The sequence below is a fragment of the Notothenia rossii genome (assembly GCF_949606895.1).
Source record: "Notothenia rossii genome assembly, chromosome: 6".
NCBI lineage: Eukaryota > Metazoa > Chordata > Actinopteri > Perciformes > Nototheniidae > Notothenia > Notothenia rossii.
Window position 1 is genome coordinate 5,524,120 of NC_136909.1, and position 16,631 is coordinate 5,540,750.

The following is a 16,631-nucleotide window of genomic DNA, read 5'->3' on the forward strand; positions in this document are numbered from 1 at the left end:
GATTAAAGGAACCAGCCTGTTTGGAAAATGTGAGAAGTAGAAAGTAGAGGTATTTGTGTTCAACATGTAAGAAGTAGAAAGTACAGGTATTTGTGTTCAACATGTAAGAAGTAGAAAGTACAGGTATTTGTGTTCAACATGTGAGAAGTAGAAAGTACAGGTATTTGAGTTCAACATGTAAGAAGTAGAAAGTACAGGTATTTGTGTTCAACATGTAAGAAGTAGAAAGTACAGGTATTTGGGTTCAACATGTAAGAAGTAGAAAGTACAGGTATTTGTGTTCAACATGTGAGAAGTAGAAAGTACAGGTATTTGGGTTCAACATGTAAGAAGTAGAAAGTACAGGTATTTGAGTTCAACATGTAAGAAGTAGAAAGTACAGGTATTTGGGTTCAACATGTAAGAAGTAGAAAGTACAGGTATTTGAGTTCAACATGTAAGAAGTAGAAAGTACAGGTATTTGAGTTCAACATGTAAGAAGTAGAAAGTACAGGTATTTGGGTTCAACATGTAAGAAGTAGAAAGTACAGGTATTTGGGTTCAACATGTGAGAAGTAGAAAGTACAGGTATTTGGGTTCAACATGTAAGAAGTAGAAAGTACAGGTATTTGAGTTCAACATGTAAGAAGTAGAAAGTACAGGTATTTGGGTTCAACATGTAAGAAGTAGAAAGTACAGGTATTTGAGTTCAACATGTAAGAAGTAGAAAGTACAGGTATTTGAGTTCAACATGTAAGAAGTAGAAAGTACAGGTATTTGTGTTCAACATGTAAGAAGTAGAAAGTACAGGTATTTGTGTTCAACATGTAAGAAGTAGAAAGTACAGGTATTTGGGTTCAACATGTAAGAAGTAGAAAGTACAGGTATTTGTGTTCAACATGTAAGAAGTCAAAGTACAGGTATTTGAGTTCAACATGTAAGAAGTAGAAAGTACAGGTATTTGGGTTCAACATGTAAGAAGTAGAAAGTACAGGTATTTGTGTTCAACATGTAAGAAGTAGAAAGTACAGGTATTTGTGTTCAACATGTAAGAAGTAGAAAGTACAGGTATTTGGGTTCAACATGTAAGAAGTAGAAAGTACAGGTATTTGGGTTCAACATGTAAGAAGTAGAAAGTACAGGTATTTGGGTTCAACATGTAAGAAGTAGAAAGTACAGGTATTTGTGTTCAAAATGTAAGAAGTAGAAAGTACAGGTATTTGTGTTCAAAATGTAAGAAGTAGAAAGTACAGGTATTTGTGTTCAAAATGTAAGAAGTAGAAAGTACAGGTATTTGAGTTCAACATGTAAGAAGTAGAAAGTACAGGTATTTGTGTTCAACATGTAAGAAGTAGAAAGTACAGGTATTTGGGTTCAACATGTAAGAAGTAGAAAGTACAGGTATTTGAGTTCAACATGTAAGAAGTAGAAAGTACAGGTATTTGAGTTCAACATGTAAGAAGTAGAAAGTACAGATATTTGTGTTCAACATGTAAGAAGTAGAAAGTAAAAATTCGTCAGTGTGACGGGGCTCTATTTGTCCGTTCGAAAACAAACAAAATAAAAGTCCAAATCAGGCCGTCCATCACTCACGGAGAGTAAACGTGTTCTGCTGTTGCCTTCTCTGCAACGATCTCTCGAACACGTCCCAGCTGTTGCCTTCGCTGCAACATTCCCCCGAGTGCCCACTTCCAGGGTCAAACCCCGTCCCTTTTGAACCCAAAGCCCCTCCCACAGGCTTACCGTCAACAGGTGACACAATTAAACTCAGTGTCAACATAAAAATCTGACCCAAACATAAACAGGTTAACTACCTCTTAACATAATCATCCCCATAATTAACAAACGCAACATAAATTGCGTGGTTCAATTCACGGAAGAGAGCAGGAAATGTTTGGTGTGGTGTGTGTCGGCTGTCAGCGGCGGAGTCAGTCACTCTGTGATCTGCTCAGTCAGAAAAATAAGTAGTGGAGTAAAGTACTGATACCAGAACAATGTACTTAAGTACAGTAGCGAAGTATTTGTACTCCTCTACTTCCACCTCTGATGATAATTGATGAAATGTATGATTTTCAAAAAGGAAACTTGTCTTTTAAAACTGGTTTGAGAGGATTTCATATCAGCCACTCCTCTGCTTCACCTCAGTAAACTAACAATGATCAGGATCGGACCCCCCATCTCCTCATGAGAAATATTTAGTTTTCCCCGGAGGATGGCGTGAGCAGGTTTCCTGTGTCAGTTTATCAAAACACCCGAGTGGACGATAAGAGGGGAGCAACGATCCACCATTCTCCGCTGTAGTTCTTCCCACAGTTCATCTGCACAGTGACGAGTTCAAGTGTTTAATGTGAACGTGCAGACTTGGCCATAGCCTCCGATGTTCCTCTTAGTTTTCCGTCGTTTCTTGGTTTATTTTGCCTCTCCTTCGTCAGTATTCCCCCGAGCTCAGCGTCACTGGAATGTGTTTCTTTACTGACCTGGTTATCTCCTTTCAGAGGAAGTCTCTTATAGAAACACTAAATATGATTCATTAGTTAAACCACTCTGCAGCACTTACACCACTGTGGCATTATTACGCACAATCACAGTTTTACATTTCTATTTTGGGGGGAATTCAAGAGAGTTGAAATAAGACTGCAATAAAAAGATACCATAGATTAAATATATGTTTATACAAATCAGCATGTTGAGTATGACTGTGCACTTAAAAGATTACATGTATGTCAAAATTAGAAGTAAAAATGAGATTGTGCAAAAATAAAAATTAAATCAATATATTTAAATTAATAAATAAGTAAAATGTCAAATAAAATGCAATACAAATATTTATAAAAACATAAGAATTTAAAATAAAATGTCCACATTGTACTACCATGTTTATTACAATATTATACATTTATTACACCGTATATTATTCTTTAAAAATACTCTTTTCAGCCTTTCTATCATCATATTAATACACTTCTATTTATATTGTATTATTCATATTTTACACGTTTTTTTATGTTATATATTGTAATACAGTGGGTCTATTTTTAAATACACTTCTTCCTCTTAAAGTATTTTGTATTTATTGTTATGTGTCCACAGCTGATCACCTGCTCAGGGGATCCGGGTCCAGCCGCCCCGCCTCGGCCATCCAGAGGGTCTCCAACATGGACTCCAACAAGACGATATCAGGTTAGAGCTGATGGCTGAATGATATGATTATAAATGTATTATCAAATTATTATTCACTACAAAAATAATAACTTGTTTATCATTTACTCGCCCCGTGTTAAATTTCATTCCTGCAGATTTCTCCGTTTTTTTCCACGGTGAACAAAGACATCTTTTTTTTTCTTTTTTTTTTTTTTTCAGTTATAAAATAAACAGGCATTGCTCCAGATGACAAAAAAAAAAAAAAGCAAAGACGTCTTTTGATCAATTGAATGAAAAAATATATTTAAAGGGAAACTTTTTACTGTCTAAAATATTGGGGATATTTTTAGATAATTCCCAATAACTTAAAAAAGCTATAATTATTGCATAAAGTAAAACATGTAATAAAATAAAGGTAAGGTACTTCAATAAGACTATTAGAATATTTGCTAATCCAGTAAATATCTTTTTTTAATTCCTATCTTTTTTTAAATGAATCTTGCGGGAAAATGTGGCCCCTTGTCGATGGATTTAAGGGACATTCTGAGATATATCTTTTTAGGGTATTTTTTTTATTAATTTCTGTTACTTTTTTTGCCGTTTTTAAACGCAGCCGGGATACACTTAAATCCTTTCCGATTTGTATGATTTTTCGGACACTATAAACACTGCAAAGTCATGCAAAAAAAGGTTTTCTTCAAGAATTCAAGGGCTGATTATTCCATATTTCAATGATCATATACTAGGTGAAGTTTCCCTATAAAATCTATCGCTCTTTTTGATAGAGGGTGCATCTCACTTCTCTTATTTTTCATTTCCTTGCTCCTCGGTCTCACCGGAAGTTGATTTGTCTGCGCCATCTTGAGTACCGTCCCAGTGGCCTTATTTGTGCCGGAGGATCGAGGAACTACCAGACCATCCTCCGGTGAAATCCTCAGACACTCGCCCCGCCCCCTTACTGTATATCCCTCACTGATTGGCTGATGCGGCGCATGCACTGATCTGGCTGCTGTCAGACGATCAGCTGTGCGGCGTCATCACTAACGGACATCCCATTGCTCTAAAAACTAATTTCCCTGCGTCTCGTGGTTTCCTTGCGTCTCTCCATGCTTCCCTAGTGGGTGGGACTAGTCGCAGGGAAACGACGCAAGTGAGCGACGCAAGGATTCCATTTAACCGAAGTGAATGCAGCTAATGATGTTTCTAATCCTGTCCCCCCAGTGTCCCGTCGCAGCAGTGAGGAGATGAAGAGGGACATGTCTGCTCCGGACTCCTCCTCTTCCTCCCTGATGGCTCTGAGTGCTGCTTCCTCTCCTCTCTCCCTCTCCTCCTCCTCCCCCACCGCCTCCATCACTCCCACCGCCCGCAGCCGTCTCAGGTAACTCCCAAATCCTCTTTATGTTGTTCTGAGAAAACTCTACAACTGGGATGTGATCTTGGCCTGTACTAATAATCCGGCTTTTATTCTGTGTTTTTAGCACTTCTTAACACGTGGCTTGTGCGGTCCTTTAATCCTTTATGATTCGTATGATTTATTCCACAAATATATAACATACATGGAAATAAAAATCACACCCGCCTCAGTTTACAGTCCACTCAAATCTACACGGTATTGCTCACATACACATGCACACATTACCCCTTCCCTCTAAGTCTTGGCAAATTATATATAAATACAGACATTCATTATGTATCGTATTCTAATGCTTTGTCAAGCCCTAGGAAGGAAGTAAGTCAAATGTATTTATAAAGGGCTTTTCCCAGACATAGTCACAAAGACTATGTCTGGGAAAAGCACTTTATAAATACATTTTACTTACTTCCTTCCTAATTTGTGACCCGCTCTATCGAAATCAGTCGGAAGTCGTAACGGCTCATTTCAAAATAAACGTGGATTTGCGTAAAAAATTAGTTTTTCGGGGTTCGGGTGTTTTTGTTTGATTTTAAATAAACAAAGTCTTGGCTTTCAGAATATGAAACTTTTATTTCCAAAATCACACGATAAATACATTCTTTAAGCTTGGAAAGGGAAGATGACAGCTCTCACTGGCCACTCTGCTGTTCCGCAGCGCCGCCCCCCCTCCCTCCGCTGAAATTATGAATGTAAGCGTAGAGTAATCATAGATAACACGGCAGGTTCACTTACAGTTTGTTTTCATCTGATTTCAAAGAAACAAATTCTTAGCTTTCAGAATATTAAACTTGTTTCGGCAAATTCAGATGATAAAAACAGCTTTGAAGCTTGTGACGGCATGATTACAAGCGGAGTAACTTAACGTCACAGCAGGCATAAGAACAGCCAGTGTTTCTCGTGAGTGTTTTCCCCGGGAAACAAACCCAATACGCACAAACGCAAAAATACAAAAACACACACACACACACACACACACAAACACACACACACACACACACACACGCACACGCACACGCACACACTCGCGAGCTTTCCCCAGACCAGTAATCCAAACGAAAATATCTTCCCTCCGTTACTACTTTGATCATTTGCTAATAATCAGATCGATGGATTCCAGAGAAGAGGAACTTTGAAGGCCTTTTTCTCAAAATGATGACTCGGTGACAGTCATTATATTAGGGATGTAACGATACCAAAAACTCACGGTACGATAATATCGCGATTTTAAAAAAAGTCCACGGTACGATATTTATCGCAATATTTTTTTTTACTTAATTTTTTTTTTCTTTATTAAATAATAGATCTGAGTTGTACAGCATTTTAGTAGGATAGTAGTATTTTAAAGTGTCAACAATATAATAATCAGACCCTGCAATAGAATAAATCAAGTTTCACTTTAGTTTTTCAAGTAACTCAACTCAAACTCACTCACTCAGCATCATCAAGGTTATCTTTTAGGAATATGAGCATGTCCACATTTCCAGGTAGAAGCTGGGATGTTTGGGTGTTTACAATATCCCCTGCTGTGGAAACAACTCTCTTGCTTGGTACTGATGTTGCTGGGACAGAGAGATATGCTTTGGCCGTGGGTGACAGCAGTGGGTCAAACTGAGCATTGTCTCTCCACCACTTCAAAAACAATACAGTGTTTGCCAAGAAGGTGAGGCTTACTGACAGGGCGAGATATAAATACACTGTTGGTACATGTCAGTGTCTCTAGGTATGTACATGTAGCCCTGTAGATACCATGTCCTTTTGTGTTATCTGTTGTTTTATGTTCATGTTGTAACCTACTTGCTGCCATGTTGGACAGGTCTCCCTTGAAAAAGAGATCGATGATCCCAACGGGACCATCTGGTTCAATAAAGGTTTAAAAAAAAAATATCGCGGTAGATTTTGTCAGTCTCAAGACGGTATTGAGACATTTATTTACCGCGATATTCGATATATCGTTACATCCCTATTATATAATGTGACATATTTGGAGTACAACAACAATCCTGATATCGTTAGAAAGCTAGGAATCTCCTCTTTCCAACAGTTTATACAACTCAAAATGTGTCTTTGTGTCAATGCGACTGATTTCGATAGAGCAAGCCACATATGCTCTTATGAATGGCCGTGTTTATTTGAATTGATCACACATTTGACCAGAATTTCAAGAAAATCTGCAAATAAAAACCTGTTTCCGTCCTCTACTAATTATGCAAAGGTTAGAAGTTGGTTAACCTAAAAAGTGTTAATTTTGTTAGCTATTTTCTTATTTGATCTTCTTTTTTTTTGTCCATTGTCAAAAGTCATAAATTATTCATTAATTATTTTCGTGATCTATGTCTTACTGATCTGGCATTGAGATGTGTTATTGCCTATATTTCAGTTAATGTTCATTTTAACCAGATTTCCAGAAAATCTGCTTCTTATTATCTCAACACTAAATGTCTCACTCCAGCTAAGCTTTAAAAAACTATGATCTGCGTTATTCACACCTGTAGAGAATTAGTTTTCAGTCTTATCTGTAATCATAACCCGTCAAACTTAACCTCGTCATAGATGCAATATTGATAACAACCTAATCTGTTGTGTAAAAAGTGAAATTATACAATCTTTTAAAACTTTTGTGGAGTACTTCCTCACGTCTCTCTTCTTCTGTGTTTTTCCTCCAGAGAAGAGAGGAAGGACCCGCTGTCGGCCCTGGCCCGAGAATACGGAGGCTCCAAGAGAAACGCTCTGTTAAAGTGGTGCCAGAAGAAGACGGAGGGTTATCAGGTACAGTAGGTCCCTGAAGGCACCATCTGATCTGAGAGTCTATAACTAAGTTCAGAGTGAACAGTTTGCAGAGTTAGTCGTCTCATAACTGGAAGTGTTTGTCAGTATATCTGAAATGACTAGGTTAGCTACGTTAGCTAGCTAGCTTACAGCAGATCTGCAGTGACATCAGAAGGAGTCATGTGATCACATTGTTAAAATAAGACCATCAAACATTTTAGGTGAGTTTCCAACAACAGAGACAGTTGTTCAGCTTTACCATCCTGAAGGTCACCAAGAGCTCCGTCCCAGCTGTGTGCGTCACTCTTTAGTGTCCCCTGGTCTCCCAGCTGTGTGCGTCACTCTTTAGTGTCCCCTGGTCTCCCAGCTGTGTGCGTCACTCTTTAGTGTCCCCTGGTCTCCCAGCTGTGTGTGTCACTCTTTAGTGTCCCCTGGTCTCCCAGCTGTGTGCGTCACTCTTTAGTGTCCCCTGGTCTCCCAGCTGTGTGCGTCACTCTTTAGTGTCCCCATGTCTCCCAGCTGTCTGCGTCACTCTTTAATGTCCCCTGGTCTCCCAGCTGTGTGCATCACGCTTTAGTGTCCCCTGGTCTCCCAGCTGTGTGCGTCACTCTTTAGTGTCCCCTGGTCTCCCAGCTGTGTGCGTCACTCTTTAGTGTCCCCTGGTCTCCCGGTCTCCCAGCTGTGTGCGTCACTCTTTAGTGTCCCCTGGTCTCCCAGCTGTGTGCGTCACTCTTTAGTGTCCACAGGTCTCCCTGCTGTGTGCGTCACCCTTTAGTGTCCCCTGGTCTCCGTGCTGTGTGCGTCACTCTTTAGTGTCCCCTGGTCTCCCAGCTGTGTGCGTCACTCTTTAGTGTCCCCATGTCTCCCAGCTGTGTGTGTCACTCTTTAGTGTCCCCTGGTCTCCCAGCTGTGTGCGTCACTCTTTAGTGTCCCCTGGTCTCCAAGCTGTGTGCATCACTCTTTAGTGTCCCCTGGTCTCCCATCTGTGTGCGTCACTCTTTAGTGTCCCCTGGTCTCCCAGCTGTGTGCGTCACTCTTTAGTGTCCCCTGGTCTCCCAGCTGTATGCGTCACTCTTTAGTGTCCCCTGGTCTCCCATCTGTGTGCATCACTCTTTAGTGTCCCCTGGTCTCCCTGCTGTGTGCATCACTCTTTAGTGTCCCCTGGTCTCCCAGCTGTGTGCATCACTCTTTAGTGTGCCCTGGTCTCCCAGCTGTGTGCATCACTCTTTAGTGTCACCTGATCTCCCAGCTGTGTGCGTCACTCTTTAGTGTCCCCTGGTCTCCCAGCTGTGTGCGTCACTCTTTAGTGTCCCCTGGTCTCCCAGCTGTGTGCGTCACTCTTTAGTGTCCCCTGGTCTCCCAGCTGTGTGCGTCACTCTTTAGTGTCCCCATGTCTCCCAGCTGTGTGCGTCACTCTTTAGTGTCCCCTGGTCTCCAAGCTGTGTGCGTCACTCTTTAGTGTCCCCTGGTCTCCCAGCTGTGTGCGTCACTCTTTAGTGTCCACAGGTCTCCCTGCTGTGTGCGTCACCCTTTAGTGTCCCCTGGTCTCCGCGCTGTGTGCGTCACTCTTTAGTGTCCCCTGGTCTCCCAGCTGTGTGCGTCACTCTTTAGTGTCCCCATGTCTCCCAGCTGTGTGCGTCACTCTTTAGTGTCCCCATGTCTCCCAGCTGTGTGTGTCACTCTTCAGTGTCCCCTGGTCTCCCAGCTGTGTGCGTCACTTTTTAGTGTCCCCTGGTCTCCCAGCTGTGTGCGTCACTCTTTAGTGTCCCCTGGTGTCCCGGTCTCCCAGCTGTGTGCGTCACTCTTTAGTGTCCCCTGGTCTCCCAGCTGTGTGCGTCACTCTTTAGTGTCCACAGGTCTCCCTGCTGTGTGCGTCACCCTTTAGTGTCCCCTGGTCTCCGCGCTGTGTGCGTCACTCTTTAGTGTCCCCTGGTCTCCCAGCTGTGTGCGTCACTCTTTAGTGTCCCCATGTCTCCCAGCTGTGTGTGTCACTCTTCAGTGTCCCCTGGTCTCCCAGCTGTGTGCGTCACTTTTTAGTGTCCCCTGGTCTCCCAGCTGTGTGCGTCACTCTTTAGTGTCCCCTGGTGTCCCGGTCTCCCAGCTGTGTGCGTCACTCTTTAGTGTCCCCTGGTCTCCCAGCTGTGTGCGTCACTCTTTAGTGTCCACAGGTCTCCCTGCTGTGTGCGTCACCCTTTAGTGTCCCCTGGTCTCCGCGCTGTGTGCGTCACTCTTTAGTGTCCCCTGGTCTCCCAGCTGTGTGCGTCACTCTTTAGTGTCCCCTGGTCTCCCAGCTGTGTGCGTCACTCTTTAGTGTCCCCATGTCTCCCAGCTGTGTGTGTCACTCTTTAGTGTCCCCTGGTCTCCCAGCTGTGTGCGTCACTCTTTAGTGTCCCCTGGTCTCCCAGCTGTGTGCGCCACTCTTTAGTGTCCCCATGTCTCCCAGCTGTGTGCGTCACTCTTTAATGTCCCCTGGTCTCCCAGCTGTGTGCATCACTCTTTAGTGTCCCCTGGTCTCCCTGCTGTGTGCATCACTCTTTAGTGTCCCCTGGTCTCCCTGCTGTGTGCATCACTCTTTAGTGTCCCCTGGTCTCCCAGCTGTATGCATCACTCTTTAGTGTCCCCTGGTCTCCTAGCTGTATGCATCACTCTTTAGTGTCCCCTGGTCTCCCAGCTTTATGCATCACTCTTTAGTGTCCCCTGGTCTCCCAGCTGTGTGCGTCACTCTTTAGTGTCCCCTGGTCTCCCAGCTGTGTGCACCACTCTTTAGTGTCCCCATGTCTCCCAGCTGTGTGCGTCACTCTTTAATGTCCCCTGGTCTCCCAGCTGTGTGCATCACTCTTTAGTGTCCCCTGGTCTCCCTGCTGTGTGCATCACTCTTTAGTGTCCCCTGGTCTCCCAGCTGTATGCATCACTCTTTAGTGTCCCCTGGTCTCCTAGCTGTATGCATCACTCTTTAGTGTCCCCTGGTCTCCCAGCTGTATGCATCACTCTTTAGTGTCCCCTGGTCTCCCATCTGTGTGCATCACTCTTTAGTGTCCCCTGTTCTCCCAGCTGTGTGCATCACTCTTTTGTGTCCCCTGGTCTCCAAGCTGTGTGCATCACTCTTTAGTGTCCCCTGGTCTCCCTAATGGAAATGTTTTGTGCCGTTGTAGCGCCTTTGCACCTGTCGGCCACCATATTTAAGGGCTTTTGCAGGAAAAGTCGTCCACAATAAGAACCATTTGAACTTCAAACTTTTACCGTTAAATTTCTCTTTGACGGTTCCTCCAGCAATGCAACATACAATATACAAAAAAACTTCTAAATAATTATTGAATAAGATAAAAGTTGCAAGAATAACAACAATTTCTACATAAAATAGTAACAATATACACAATGTAAAATTAAATACTAATAATACATAGATATTGATTTGGATGTGTGGAGCTAACCTAACCTTAGACCTGTGCATTGTGTTGTTGTTGCAGATGCACCGGTCTAAATGTTGATTTAAGTGCAGTTTCATTGACTCATAAAATAAATCCCTTTTTTAAAGCATAAACCTAGAAATGACTGTGACTATAACGACACTCAGCCGGTGTGTGGAGAGTCTCATCATATTAAAGTGATGTTTACCCCTTTCTAACCGGTGTGAGTTGTGGTAACCATGGCAGCTTGGTGCCTCTCCAGGAAGTGTGCCACATTTCACACATCCTGCGAGTTAACCCCCCTCAGAAAAACACAGACTTTCTCTGAATCACGGCGAGCTTTCCAGATTATAGTGATGGCTGTGGGGAGGTTTCAGCGTGTTGTTGTGTTGAGGCTCAGAGGTTGTTTACGGCCCTGCAAAGGTTAAACTGTGGAAGAGATGATCAATCTGAAGAGTGATGGAGAGCCTCACATTAACTCTCAGCATCATATCAAGCTGCTTTAAAGGACACTGCAGGTGGATGGAGCAAAACAAATAACACTTGGATATCACCATGAAACTTACCTAGTTCATTACTGACATTAACACAGTAACAACCAATCGCATGAATCTCTCCTGTCAATTGCATAAAAGGTTTTACATGTCACACTTTATATGATGAACATTTATGACATTAATGTCTATGGTGCTATTTTACGCAACATTCCATGCTGGCTAAATACTGTTTATGCCTGCTAGCTGTCCATTCAAACGAAGTACACTGGATATACAGTAAACTCCCCAAACAGGCGAAAACCTACCAGTTTCACCCACTGTCTCTGCCACCTCCCTCCGTGCCTGGCTCCTCCGGTTTGTATCCCGGTAGGTGAACAGGGACTGATCATACAGCACCGGGTGATTCCCTACCGCTACGATTATTTTCTCCTCCATTTTTTGGCATATGAGGAAATGACCTGCGGTCTGGCTCTCCCAGCATACACGCGGTTTGATTGGCTAGCACTTGTACTTGCAGATTTGCATAAGCGGGATTTAATTGGCTGACGCCTCCGTCGAAGCGTCAAAAGTAGAACATTGCTCTACTTTTGCAGCGAGCACTGCAAGAGAAGCTACGCTTTGCTCCCACAATGCAGTTCGGCGAAATGTGACGTCACCCCATTCAAAGTGAATGGACAGAAGCGTTGAAGAGTCAACGGACGCCGCAGTGTGTAGGGGCCGTTAGACTTGAACCTGAACACATATATGCACGTGTGCAATATGTGTTGTAATGTGTTTCGGGCCATAACATAAAATTGCAACAACATTGTACGGTTATGAATGCATAATAAGTTAGTTATGATTGTTATGAGTGTTTTGGACTGAAATAAATCTGGGTCAGAATTGACCTGCGAACACCATGAACGGTAACAGCTTTCGAACACAACACAAGGGTTAATATGCAAATGAAGCATTATATTGTAAAATATGTGCTAATTTGCATACATTTCAAGAACAGAAATCTAAGATAAGAGGTACTTTATTGATCCCAAATTGGGAAATGTTTGCAAAAACAAAACAAGGCATTGCACATAAGTAATTAAAGAGTAGAAATAAAAAATACTAGAATTGAATCATCTCAAAATAGATGTAAAATGTTATTGAAAAGTAGAAAATATACAGTAGACGGTGAAGATAAAAAGAAATCTATCAACTTTGACAATTAAAAACTATTGACGGGCTTTAGTCACAATATAAAGCAGGATATTATTTACATTAAGAGTGTAGTGAATGGAATAATACATTAAATGTAAAATGTACAGTGTTTCTAAACATTAGATAAAGCCAGGTTCAAAATCCTTGTTTCCTTTTGTTGACATATTAGAGTCAATAGGCGCTTTCACACCAAGTACTTTGCTGTACTTAGTCCCCGGTACTTTCTCCCGCCGAACTCTTTAGTCCCGGAACTGTCCTAGTAAATCGCGCTCACACCGGAATAAATCCCTGAGGGAGGATTACGCAAATGAAGCAGCTGACGTCACTTCTTCTTCTTCTGCTCTGGTTTTACTGGCAGGCCGCAAACAACTTCACGCAAAGTCCCGGGAAAATCTCCAGAAGCGCAGACACCTTCTCATCACTCCACCGCTCCCACGTTTTATTTTGTGTTGCCATAAGTTAGTCTCTCTCCGTTGGTGCGTTGGGCTAATGCTAATGATGCTAATGCGTGCAAATAAAATGGCGGCTTCACACAACTTTGGGAGTTTTACGGGGCGTGGTTTGCAATTCGCCTAGCCAATCAGAAATTGGAACCTTTTCCTCCCCAGGAGAGCACCACCTCTAGCAGGGACTAAAAAGGGGGTGAAAAGGTTTGCATGAACTAAGTTCTAGTTCCAGATGTTTTTGATGTGAACGCAAAATCCCAAGAACTATCGGAACTATTCCTGGGAAAAGTACTCTGGTGTGAAAGCGCCTAATGGTTTCTACAGAGGGATATCTCTTTCCATAAATCAGAAAATACACCCCAAATAAATCAGTTTTCTGTATGTTTTTAGTGGTAAAGTGTGTATAAATGAGTGTGTGAATGGTGTGTGTATGTTACAAATATTATTTTGCTGTTAGTGTCTTGTTTTAAATCATTTAAAATAGTACCATTAAAACTGGATTCATTGACGTCATTTTACTGTTGATAAAATATATAAATCAGGTCAATATAATGTCACGCGGTGTTTCACAGATTATGTTGACCTGATTTATATATTTTGCTCTGGATTGTAAATGTCGTGTTTAAGTGTAAATGGACTGTACTTAGAAGTGTGTCAGGTGAGAATCTTTTTGTATCTCACGATTCGATCATGGAGTTATTTTAGTTCATGTAAACAGGTAAAAGATAAAGATGAGAAAAAGGTTTATTTACATTTATTTGTGCTAGACTTCCACAAACTCTTTTTAATTTGCAGGTTTACGCATGAAATGAAATCCAATCCAACTTTATTTCTAAATCCCTTTTTAAAACCTCCAGAACAAAGTGCTGTACAGAGAAATACAAACTCCCACAGCGCAGCTCACAAAACAAAAACAAATAATGGTAAGAACACAAAATAAACCAGAATCAAAATAACAGCAGTTTAGTAAAAACAATATACCAATCTACAAAGTGCAGAACGCTGAGGAGAAGAGGGGGGTTTAAGGACGCAATTTATGCTTCTGTCCATACAAGATTCAAGGCTTTTATGGTCATAGCTACAGTGTAGCTATGACAACAGGCTCACAGTCTCCTCCAACAGAGCAACACAATAAAACAGATCAAATAGTATATAATAGAAACAGTTCAGAATAGTCTATATACATGAGAGTAACACATGCGTCACTTCTGGGCAAAAAGTACGGCTCCGCCCACTTTTTTGGGGAAAACAAAGCTGTCATTTGAATGGCGGTCAATGTCAATTCTGAAGTTTTTGCCAATCCGATCAGAAATGTAAGAAAACCGTGGATTTTTGGATCTTCAAAGAGCCCGATTACGATGGCCAATCAGGCAAACATTTACATTAAATCTTTGGAAATCAACGATCGGCTCGATATTTATGGTTAAACATAGCAGTAGGCGATCGATGTCCATAGATGAGAGTAACATCTACGTCACTTTACGGCCCCGCCCACTTTTAGGGGAAACCAACGCTGTCATTTGAACGGCGATCGAGCCTGAAGACACAGAGATCTTCTGTTACTGTCCTTTCTTCTCAGAGGAAGTTCAGAAAAACGTAACTCTGGATTTGTTTTAATGTTTGACGAGCAATAAACGACACAGCAGCTTTTTGGCATGATAACACAATTATGTTCCGCCTCGCTCATGAGAGTAACAGCTGGAGAAATTACAGCCTCGCCCACTGATTTTAATTTAACCATATATCGAGCCCGATTGTCGATTTCAAATGATTTAAAGTAATTGTTTGCCTGACTGGCCATCGTAACCGGGCTCTTTGAAGATCAGAAAATCCACGGTTTTTAAAAATGTCTGATCGGATTGGCAAAGACTTCAGAATTTGTATTGACCGCCGTTCAAATGACAGCTTTGTTTCCCCCAAAAGTGGGCGGGGCTGTAATTTTCGCCCGGAAGTGACGTAGGTGTTACTCTCATCTATGCAAGTAATTGGAATATTGATATATATAAGTTGCAAACTTTAATACTGTTCAAGCGTTAGTGTGAGAAGGTTCAAGAAGTTCTTAATTCTGTCAGCTATATTTGATCTACTTCTTCTACGTCATACTTTTATATTTAGATCGAACATGTACGGTATATGCATTTTATACAAAGATTTATCAGTCCCTTTTTTGTGATTCGAACCTTGTTTCTTTTGATTTAGACAATCGATCCTTTTTGTTTCTCCCATTCCTAATCATTGGTTGTTTTTTCTTAGAAAATTGACATCACGAACTTCAGCAGCAGCTGGAACGACGGGCTGGCTTTCTGCGCCGTGCTGCACACCTACCTGCCGGCTCACATCCCCTACCAGGAGCTCGGCAGCCAGGACAAGGCAAGAGTTAACATGCATGATATGATGCTTTGATGCTTTAGTGTCGGATCAGATCGGACCAGTCTGACCATTTCCTTGTATCGTGGCAGCTCCATTTGCAACACAAGGAAACAGACAGTTAACGTGACGATACAATCACTGAAGACAAAATGTCCCGTTTTGATGAATCTGTTATTCCTTTGTGTTTATGTATTGTGTTCCTTTCTTCTGTCTTCTTATTAAGTGTTAATGATGAGGTAAAGCACTTTGAATTGCCTCTGTGTCTGACAATGTGCTTTATACAGGGTTCTTACGGTCATTTAAAAACCTGGAAAAGTCATGGAAATTCAAAATGCTAATTCCAGGCCCTGGAAAAGTTCTGGAAAACAAAATATTTCCCAAAGTTTTGGAAAAGTCATGGAAATGTAACTAAAGTTGCATCAAATATAATTTATATTTTATCTAATCGCTGAAACAGTAATACTATAATGATAATAAATACTGTATCGTAATGAAACGTAAATTAGCATTTAACTGTCGAGGTGTTTTGCTGGTGAGAGATTTGAGTTAGTAGCTGTAGAAGCTAGTAAGCCCATTGGATTTGTTTTAGATAGGCACAACATGTTTCATACGCAGACCTTATTTTCCTGTTCCATGTTCAAATAAACCATTTCCAGTGGTACCGCTGAGAAAGAGTAATGTTTTTGGTCATGGAAAATTAGGTAAAGGTCCTGGAGAAGTCATTGAAAATCCTTGGTGAAAAGTGTATGACCTCTGTTTATACATAAACGTACCTTACCTTACAATACTTTTACTGTATTTTCAGATCTAGTCTAGAAGGTTTCCTGCATTATATCAGCTCCATTTGAAACATCACAGGACAAACAATAAGACAAGAAACAAGGACACAAATAGTTGACTTAACATTTCAATCACTGAAGACGATGTGTTCAAATCCCTTTAACGTACGTTTAGGATTAAACTCTGTATTTCATTTTAGGATTGACTGTAGTCTTAATTGATCAAATCGTGGCACCCTGTACCTCCGATGTCATGGTAACAATACATATTTGCTCTTATGATTCACATTTAGTGTTTAGACTTTAAAGCAGCGGACTAACGCTAGCACCATGGAGAATGGCAATACTGTAGAAACACTCACAATCATAGGTGTGAAAAACAAGAGGAAATGTTCTACCCGCCCGTGGTAAGCTCAAGCAGCGGAAAGAACTCATTCTTTGTTTTGTCCTTTGGCAGATATACTCAGTGTGCTCTTTCCAGGACAGCAGATTGTCCAAATCTAAATCCACTTATTGTGACTTTGACTCTTCTTTCCTCAGAGGAGAAACTTCACCTTAGCCTTCCAGGCTGCAGAGAGCGTGGGCATCAAATGCACTTTGGTGAGTTCAATATCCAAATCAAATCTCTTCTGTTTCTT

At 41.4% G+C, this 16,631-nt stretch overlaps 1 protein-coding gene across 1 annotated transcript in view; it reads left to right on the forward strand.

The window, feature by feature from the left end:
* The window catches only part of specc1la (sperm antigen with calponin homology and coiled-coil domains 1-like a), a 35,848-nt gene that overhangs the window by 11,742 nt on the left and 7,475 nt on the right, over positions 1 to 16,631 (forward strand). Inside the window, exons 7-11 of the mRNA XM_079688815.1 lie at positions 3,070 to 3,159; positions 4,342 to 4,498; positions 7,198 to 7,300; positions 15,098 to 15,214; positions 16,534 to 16,593. Coding sequence (XP_079544941.1) covers positions 3,070 to 3,159; positions 4,342 to 4,498; positions 7,198 to 7,300; positions 15,098 to 15,214; positions 16,534 to 16,593 — 527 coding nt within the window. The remainder of the gene's footprint in view (positions 1 to 3,069; positions 3,160 to 4,341; positions 4,499 to 7,197; positions 7,301 to 15,097; positions 15,215 to 16,533; positions 16,594 to 16,631) is intronic.